This window comes from Morone saxatilis, unplaced genomic scaffold (genome assembly GCF_004916995.1).
Source record: "Morone saxatilis isolate NCDOM2014 unplaced genomic scaffold, NCSU_SB_2.0 Contig8, whole genome shotgun sequence".
Taxonomy (NCBI): Eukaryota; Metazoa; Chordata; class Actinopteri; family Moronidae; genus Morone; species Morone saxatilis.
In genome coordinates, this window is record NW_023340257.1 from 3,251,619 (window position 1) to 3,261,493 (window position 9,875).

The 9,875-nt window shown below is 40.6% G+C and overlaps 1 protein-coding gene across 1 annotated transcript in view; it reads left to right on the forward strand.

The window, feature by feature from the left end:
* LOC118341508 (A disintegrin and metalloproteinase with thrombospondin motifs 8-like) overlaps window positions 1–9,875 on the forward strand; it is a 19,390-nt gene that overhangs the window by 5,240 nt on the left and 4,275 nt on the right. Inside the window, exons 2-6 of the mRNA XM_035679770.1 lie at window positions 287–526; window positions 4,671–4,803; window positions 4,979–5,146; window positions 6,008–6,300; window positions 8,266–8,452. Of these exons, the coding sequence (XP_035535663.1) occupies window positions 287–526; window positions 4,671–4,803; window positions 4,979–5,146; window positions 6,008–6,300; window positions 8,266–8,452 (1,021 nt within the window). The remainder of the gene's footprint in view (window positions 1–286; window positions 527–4,670; window positions 4,804–4,978; window positions 5,147–6,007; window positions 6,301–8,265; window positions 8,453–9,875) is intronic.

Consider the following 9,875-nt stretch of genomic DNA (forward strand, 5'->3'; position numbering starts at 1 on the left):
TGTATTATTATTACATTATTCTCGTTACATTACGACTTTATTCTCGTAATATTATGACTTTATTTTCGTAATTTTCCAAAAAAAATTCTTAGTCTGGCCCTAATACTCCGTCGTAGATAAAGAATTTAAAGACATCTAATAAAAAACTAATATCAACTATTATTTAACCCTTTTCTCTTTTATCCATCCTCCACTTTGTTTTGCACTGTCCAAGCAAGTCTCAAGCAACTTCATGTCCATGGAAGTTTACATTTTTAAATGTCGGGCTCTTTCCTGTCCTCCACAGCACTACATTCTGACCCTGATGTCGATGGTCGCCCAGCTTTACAAGCACCCCAGCATAAAGAACTCAGTGAACATGGTGTTGGTGAAGATGTTAGTGGTGGAGGATGAGGAGGTCGGCCCTGAGGTCTCCAGCAATGGAGGCGTGGCACTGAGAAACTTCTGCTCCTGGCAGCAGCTCTTCAACCCACCAAGCCAGAGGCATCCAGAGCACTATGACACTGCCATGCTCTTTACCAGAGAGGTGAGTGCCAAGTACATACCTGGTTTCGCTTCTTTACACGGCTGCAGAATGGCTGTTGTGGTCTCTGTAATAAAACATACCATCATCTACATATAATGTTTTAAACATTTGATAAAAGACATATGCCAGAATACTGGAAACAGACAGGTCAGGTGTCTGTGAACACTACACCAAACCTGGTCACTGCATAGACTGAGAAGGGGTCAAAGGTCATTGACTAGAGAGAAAGATCAAGGAGGCCATTTGCATGTGAGGCCAGAGAACATCTTTGAACAGAGAGACAGGTTAACATCTCCCTTATATACAATCACATGGTATCACGTGATCAAAGTTCCATATTTAGGTCACATGATGACAACTAAGCAAACTTCATCCACTGAGGAAGACTTGGTTGAAATTTCCAAAAAAAAATTAATAAATAAGTGGACCTTGAGTTAAAATGTATTTGGTCAATATATATATATATATATATATATATATATTAAAAATAGCAGCTTTTATTGAACATTTTTAGCTACAGGAAACGCTGAATGTTTTCGTCATGTAACTATAATTTAAAGCTTCACTAGTGACAGTTTTTAACCAATGGGTTAAATGCCTGTGAAAGGTATCGCTCATAGTTATGGTGTTTTTTTTCTGGCCTTAAACACATTAGTCATGCTTTATATAGCCCACAATACATCAACCATATGTGATTTGCATCTTAATGTGAAGCTCTGCCCCCAAGTGGCCAAAAAAACCCAAACAAGATAAAGACAGCTTTAAAACTACTGAGTATTAGCACAAAATATCTTAACACTGGTATCAGGCTTCAGGACTCACAGTGGTTTCCAAACACACCGATCATGATAGATTAGGATAGTCGAGTCTTTCTTCAGAGCACAGAGTATTTGGTCTCTGTAACCAATCAAACAATGTTGTGAGTTCTTTACAGTGAATTATTAGAATGGACAGTCCACTCACCCATTGTAGTCTGGTATATTGTGTTCTCCATTCAGAAGGCAATAACCCAGCATGGATGAGTCACGAATTAAGCCCTGGTGGAATTCAGTCCAACATAATGTGGTTTCAGAGGCAGCAGACTCAACCACACAACAATTACTCAAAGCCAAAGTGCCTTACAGTAACACAGATGCGTTTTAGGGCCAATGGTGTTTAAAGTAGGGGGTCCCAGCTGAAAAAGAGCTCCTTGCTTTGGGACAGTATTATCATATTTGGTTCTTTTGAGCAACAATGATTAGAGAAAAGATGAAACAAGGTCAGGTTAAGGAGAGTCATTCTTGCCCTTTGGATAAATTAAGAAAGCTGAAAAAGGATCTTCAAGATGGAATAGTTGTAATCTTTTCCAAGCAGGGGGAATGTCAACAGAAAGCAAATAAACTGTGCTTTATGGATGCTTCGACAGGAAATAAGTTCACAAGTCCTCAGGGTTTGACTCGTGATTGGCTTATTCTGCTGTATTTGGCTGCCTTCTTTCATCTGGTATGTGCATGTTGACAAGGTGTTAGCAGACAATACATTAGGTGAGTAACCTCTCTATTATTACATTTTTATAGCTAAGTGCCCTGGTTGCAGCTTGATCTGATGACAGGCTTGGCATTTATCCGCCTACTGAATGACGTTAGCATGTAAATCTGACCCTGGATGATGAATAGAACATATGGGCTTCTGCAGTCCTGTGTTGGATTTGTTGAAGCGGCTTTCGATCTGGGAAACCATCATTCAGGCAAACCCGGTTTGTGTTTGTTTTTCCATTTCTGCGGAGATATGCTTTGAAATGTAGAGGGTGGAAGGTTCCTCGTGGATGAGCTAACTTTAGTGCCGCCACAAATCAGGCCTGACATGATTAAGGCACTTTAAATGGTCAGGGCTTGAGTGTGCGGCCGGGTCTGTGTTCAAAATGTATGCCATGTATGCCACAGTCATAAGAGAAGGCTGCTGCCACTACTGGCTGTTGTGAAACTCAAAACGCACACTCTGTTGCATGTAGTGGAAACATTTTTCTCATGCACTTTTGCGGTCTTTTGCTGTCTGTGTGTGCTTGCACATCTGTCTGCACTATCTGCAAAAGCAATACTGTGCCTTGTGCTCTGACCCATACATCTTGCTTTGTGTCCGCATGCATGAGTGATGGATGCTATTGTGGAACAAGGTGTACAAACACACGCTGAGCTGTGTTCAAACGGCAGCTCCAAGTCCAGATGTGTTTCAAATCACAGAGGGCTCTGCTTTGTGGTTTTTTGGGGCTAAGGCGAGGCCATGGACGGGTCCGTCTCCGTCCTGTACAGCCAGGCGTCTTCTCAAGCGGGGAAAGATTTCTGATACACCACGCTCTTCATTTTCCCACATCACAGCTCTGGACATCTGCATGCTGAGGATATTTATTTGCTTTGTTTTATGACGGAAACACTGAGCAACATGTTTTTGATTTGTTACTTAAAATGTGGCATAAAAACAACTGGACATAAATAGACGCTGAAGGTTCGCCATCCTACATGATTAATCTAACAGTCACTCAGGGCTGCCCATACACTTACTATATTTACTGTTTGACAGAATAATGTCTTTAACACTTTGATAGTCCACTCTGCCAGCTGTTTCTAAGTGAAGAGTAATTACTTTTGAAAGGAAATACGCCATATCTTGGTTTATAACAATGTATCAAGACAATATTGGCCATTAAACATGGAATATTAAAGTCTTGTTGTCCACAGTGTTGTGGTTACAAATTGTTTGATTACAAGTTAACTAGGGAATTGCTCAACACTACTTTGCTTATTCATGACAAGACCTGTTGATGTGTCTAGTATATCTATCTATCTAACCTGAATAGATTTGAAAGAAATAGTTAAAGGTCCCATGTATAATATTTGGAAATGGAATATAATATTCATAGGTATGAGGTAGGAGTTTTGTGGCCACCATAATTCAGTGGACAGTTGAAGTGTACAATGAAGCTGTTTGGCAGCAGAGCCAAGATCAAAAAGTGGCTCATGGTATGCAACTTTTGTTCTAGTGACATATGTCGATTCTGAGAAGCATGTGACTGCTGGTTTTTGGTATGCCGCTGTACTGGCTGATGGCACTTACAAATAGTATGTCACTCATGTTCCACTGGTTGATACAACTCTCCATTGGTACATACCCATTCTTATTGACATACCATAGGCCACTACTAATTATGATGTGCCGCTGTGTGTGTAATTTGTTATTAGCAGTAGTTGTCTCTTTGACAAGAAGTACGGTATGTTGCTGCCAATCGAAAGGTACATACCACACTGCACTGGCAAATCGTACTGGTATATGTCGCTGCTGTGTTAACAGTATGCCTACATACTGTATACATATGTATAACACTACTTTTATTATAAAAAATAAAAATGGCCTCTTCATCTAATGCCTATTGGCTTGTAGCAGTATTGGTCAACCTTTTTCCAAGGCTGCTCGAGCTGTACAGGGCTAATATATAGCTTCAGGTAATCCCGGTAGTTTAGCTACTAGAAAAGTAAAGCATTCATTACATCAGTGACAGCTGCCTACACTATATCATTATGGCATTAGCTACCTGTTTTACACAGTACCTGCAGATATAAAGTGGCACCTGTCAGTGGAACATAAGTTTTTTGATGTTTTTATGTGGCACACAGCAGCAACACACTGATAGTCATCAGTGACACATTCCTGTAGTAATCCCCATAAGCCTGTGGTCTGTGCTAGCAAACACAACAGTAACATGTCTTTTTCAAGTGCAATACGCCAGTCGGAAAGTAACACTAGCACTAGCATACTGCTAAGAATGGACGTGACTTGACTAAAACAAGAGCAGTACACAATTATGAAAAGTGGTCTCTGCCTGTGGACGAATGACAGGTCTTTTAATAGTTGCCCACAGCAGTTGCAAATCATAATCAGCAGACCGAAATTGGCATATGCCAGTAACACAGAATGGCATACAACCTGCCACTCATTGGTCACTCTGTATCAGACGCTTGTCAACCTCAATAAGATATAACACATAATATGATACGATAAGATTTTGAACACCTGCTTTCCTATGTGTTGGTATCAGCTTTTCAAATCTAACTCCATCACCATGACCTTGGTGCTCCAGTTTCAGTGCTTTCTGTGTGTGTCTGTGTTGCAGGACATCTGCGGTCAGAAGAGCTGCGACACGTTGGGTGTGGCTGATGTTGGGACGATGTGCGATCCCAAAAGAAGCTGCTCAGTAATTGAGGATAACGGCCTGCAAGCTGCCTTCACAGCTGCACACGAGCTCGGTTAGATCCCATTTATTGTCACAAGGGTGGGCTGGTGTGGGTGTAGGATTGATGGAAAAACTTTTGAAATGTAGTGTAATAGGCAAGTTCTTTCATGTGTAGCTTTAAGGCTTTTTCATCCATCCAACTACACTTTTGTCTATCAGTGTTATCAATGCATCCTTTCACACTGCAGGCCATGTGTTGAGTATGCCTCATGACGACTCCAAAGACTGTGAGAGGCGGTCTGGAGATCTAGGAGGACATTACCTGATGGCTCCTCTGTTTGTCGGCCTCAACAAGACTGCACCTTGGTCTCCCTGCAGCGCTATCTACATCACAGAGTTCTTTGACAATGGACACGGTAGGAAATATTTCAGGTCGTCGCCCCAGCGTGTTAAAAATTACACACTGAGTAAATCCGAAAGTGAGCAGCCCTGTAGAGACAACGTGCCAACGTGGATGTCTGCCACAACACTCTGTTATTAGGGCTCATTCAGAGATGAATAAAACATACTGTTATTCCTCTCGCGCTCTTACTATGGCTTTCCTGCTTAAACATGTTGCTCCCCTTAAATTATGGGTTATAGAGATAGTTTATCTTGCCCTAGATTTCCACATCCTCTTCTCCATGCTCGCTCCCTCTCTGCCTCTCTCTCTTTGCCTCGCCTCCGTTGCTCCCTCTCCCCATCTCGTGTTGTGCATCTTGTATTGTTTGTATCCTTGCTAGACCTATCAGTGAACCTTTCTTTCCACTGAGTCATACAATGGACTTCTTCCTGTTCTTCACCTCGTCAGCCAAAAGCAACAGCTGGTGTCAGCAAAATATGTTCTTTATCAGTTGTAAAATGCCTCCAACAAAAACTCATGTGGCTGAGAATGTTCATTCCGAACTGCAGACGTCATTGACAACTCCAGACAAAAAGCTTATTGAATGTAATAAAGAATCATTAGAGGAACAATAAATAAATTCAGATTTAGAATAGCTGTCAAATGTCCAGATTCAGAGCACTAGGCTGCCTATAAAACTCCACTGCATTAGTTACATCTAAATGATTCATTTTTATAGTCAGGACACAACTCGCCCTGAATATTTTTCCACTGTTGTCATGCCACACACAAAGAGCAACACAATTACAATTGTCACAGTGCTGCTGAGTCCATAATCTCTATAAACCACAATATAACCAGCCTCATACAGTGTTTCTTTGTATTGTAACCACAGGGGACTGCCTGCTGGATGTCCCTGAGAGTACCATGCCGTTACCAAGTGAGCTGCCAGGCACCAAGTACAGCCTGGACCAGCAGTGCCAGCAGATTTTTGGAGAGGAGTTTGTCCACTGCCCCAACACCTCAGACAGTGATATTTGCAGCCAGCTGTGGTGTCAGGAGGACGGGACGCCTCAGTGCTCCACCAAGAATGGCAGCCTGCCCTGGGCTGACGGCACCCCCTGTAGCCTCAATGGGACCTGCCTCCATGGAGCTTGCATGCCGACCCAGGAGGTGATGCAACCGCTGGTAAGTGTTTATCAGAAAAGTAGTAGTTGGTCTAACCAAACCAAGACTGTATCACTTTTAAAGAAAAAAACATGTTCTTCATTAGCAATAAAGCACACTCTTGCTCAATTCAATACACTGCTACAGCCTTAGGTGGTCTTGTTGGAGCCCGATCTTTACCTCCTGCTTTATTGGCATGTGCAACTCTCAACAGAGATAAGAATGAAACAGGATGTCTTACTCGTTATCTACTTTAATTATCCACAATGTGTTGCAATCATTATTAGTAAAAGTAGCTAACGAGTTAGACGTCTTGTTTCCTTCTCATCCTTGCTGAGAGTTGCATACACACAGTAACGGGTACTAACAGGTCTGTTTATAACCAGTAGCTTATGGTAGCTAATGATAGCTAATGTTAGTCAGTTAGCTAACTTTGTAACTCTTCTTGTGCTAGCATTTACCAACAATCTGTAATTGTCAATTGCGGATACAGTGGCCACTGTCTAACGTATGTAAAAATACTGAGAATATGACAATGAAGGCTGAAAGGCCCTGATTCATTGATTCTTAGTGAAAAAGCTTTGATAAGACCACTTCACACTACCTGGGATATAGGACATCAGTTAACTGTAAATCCTTACCCAGCTTACTTCTAGTTTCATGTTGCATGCATGCTGACATTGTTTATTTGCTTGCACTTGCTTGCTGCTGAGAACTACCCCGTAGGTTTCGATGAGTCACTTCCTTTGAAGCGCACTGCTCATTTAGTCAGGAATCGAGTGATCAGGCTTGTAAAAACTCATAAGTCAGCAACTTTAAGATTAACTCCATCATCAGATTGATGACAGATGTTTGTTTTCACACTGGGCTTTTCATACATAGCAGATAATAGGTCTGTCATTAATGTATGTGAAACATTTTCTCAATAGTGTGACTCGATCAAAAGCTCCAGAACAGCTCCCACCACACCCCCTACTCCTTATGCATAATAGGCTACTGAGTAATGAGTACTGCATAATACACTCCTAACTGATATTTCACATTAGGTACTATTCATTTAAACCAAATAAAATTAAATTAATGTATACTGATATTAGATTTTTAGTGGCCCCTTTGAAAAAATTCTGGGGACGTACCGTTTCCAAGGTCAAGAATAGACTTTGAAGTTCAACTTTTAAAACAACACGGACAAGAAGTGCTCAGAAAACATCTAAAATGCCATGACAACTGTTGAAGATTGCCTCATACAATTGAAAGCTCCAGAAAAGTTACCATAAGATCAACAACCCAATACAAAATTTCCACTGGAAATCTGCTGATTTAGGAAAAAGAAGGGAATACAGTGTCCCAGTTAGTTGAAATATTCATTATTGCAGCTGTGTGCAGTTTTAAGTTGGAATACATGAATGAAAAGTACAGTCTAAAAGCACAGATTAAGCCTGCAGCATTGTTGGACTTGGTAGGTTCAAATCCAGCTGCTGCATGATGCCTTTTTATATTTCCTTAAAGAACATTTATACATCTCAGTGTTTCATTTTAGCTTGGTTGCCTTGATATCTTCTCCTTGTGTTATGATCACACATCTGTTTATGAACCCAGACGTGCTGGCAGTTGGGACGTTAGCTGGTCCAAACTCATAAAACTTCTGGAAAGGACACCCACGCTAGCAAAAACACACACATGCACACACACTAGCATATACTCACACTTTAAATTTTGCCTTACAAAGCTGCAGCATGGCAGGTTCCACAAGTGGTGAGTGACACATGTGGCAGGAATGTGGGTAGAGTCAGACAGCAGGCGCGTGCCGAACTTCAACACAGATTTAGCCTGCAGTCGCGGCACGCCAACACACTGTGCGGCCTCAAACCCAGAAGCCCAGACTGTGGTTTAGGCTACACAGCTGAGATTGCCTTTGGCACTGAGCTCTAACCAACTACTCTGACTGCTCTTTTTTCCCTCTTCTCTTGCTGTGTTTTCCTGCAGGTGGTTGTGGATGGCGGCTGGAGCTCGTGGGGACCGTGGCAGCAGTGCTCCAGAACATGCGGAGGTGGGGTGGAATTCTCCTATAGGGAGTGCACTGACCCTGTGCCACAGAACGGAGGGAAGTACTGTGAGGGACAGAGGGTTCAGTACCAGTCTTGCAACACGCAGCCCTGTGACAACAATGAAGGTGAGAATCAGCGTTAAGCAGGTTTCACAAAGCGATACGAGAAGCTGCTGACAACCAGTGTTTTGATATGAAATAATAAATACAGCATTTTCTTATATGTTACCATTTGTATGCCATTTTTTGAATTGAATACAAATATTCAGTGGTGTTTGGTGTTAGCAGACTTTTTTGACAAGGTAGACAGACACAAGAATTCCATGGAAACCAAGAATAATGATGATAACTGTCTAACTGTCCTTCCTACAACCAGTGTAGTATTTCTTTTTATTTATTATCAATAGTTTATTGATTGGTTTTTTTACTTTAGCATTTATATTCTTTATGTTTGAATTGTTATCCTATATTATATTTATTACATATATTTATTTTATCCTTCATTTTCATTATAAATTGATTTGTCAATAATTCTCTTCTCTAATAAATCTCGATAAATCGGTTAGTTGTTTGGTTTTGTTGTCATAAAAGACAAAGAAAAGCAGTAAACTGTGATGTTTAGGTGGTTTATCTAACACACAGTGATAAAGAGTGTTATTGTTGAATTGTTATTTTTTGGGGTTTTGGGAATCACTCCATTCACTCTTACGTGCTACGGTAAGCGTATTACTAGCAATAATAATTTTTTAGGAAATTTTCAGTCAGGATTTAGAGTTCATCACAGCAAGAGACAGCTCTGGTTAAAGTTAAGAATGACCTTTTGATTGCTTCTGACAATGGACTTCTGTACTTGGTATTATTAGATCTTAGTGCTGCATTTGACACCTATTGACCATGAATATTCTTTTACAGAGACTTGAGCATCAAATGGGCAATTAAGGAACGGCACTAAGCTGGTTTAGTCCTATTTATCAGTTTATTATTATCGTTCACAGAGTTTGTACATGTTAACGATGAATCGTCAATAAATACTACAGTTAAATCATGGAGTTCCACAAGGTTCTGTAACTTGGACCAATGCTATTACGTTATATATGCTCCCTTTAGGCAACATTATTAGGAATCACTCCATTAACTTCCATTGCATGCAGATGATACGCAGTTATATCTATCAATCAAGCCCGATGAAATTAATCAATATCTAAATTACAAACATGTTTTAAGGACATAAAATCCTGGATGAGCAGCAATTTTCTGATGTTAAACTCAGAAACTGAAATTTTATAACTTCTAAAAACCTCAGAGACTCACTGTCTACAGATAGTAGCTACTCTAAATGGCATTCTTTCATTTACGTAATATTACAAAAATTAGACACAATCCTATCACAGACAGATGCAGAAAAACTAATCCTGTCATCTCCATCGTCTTTTTCATGATCGTCATCGATCATTACTATTAATGTATTGTTGCTACTGTTGTTGCTGTACATCTGTCTGTCTCTCTCTGTTTCTCTCTCTCTCTCCTCTCTCTCTCTCGGTCTCTCTCT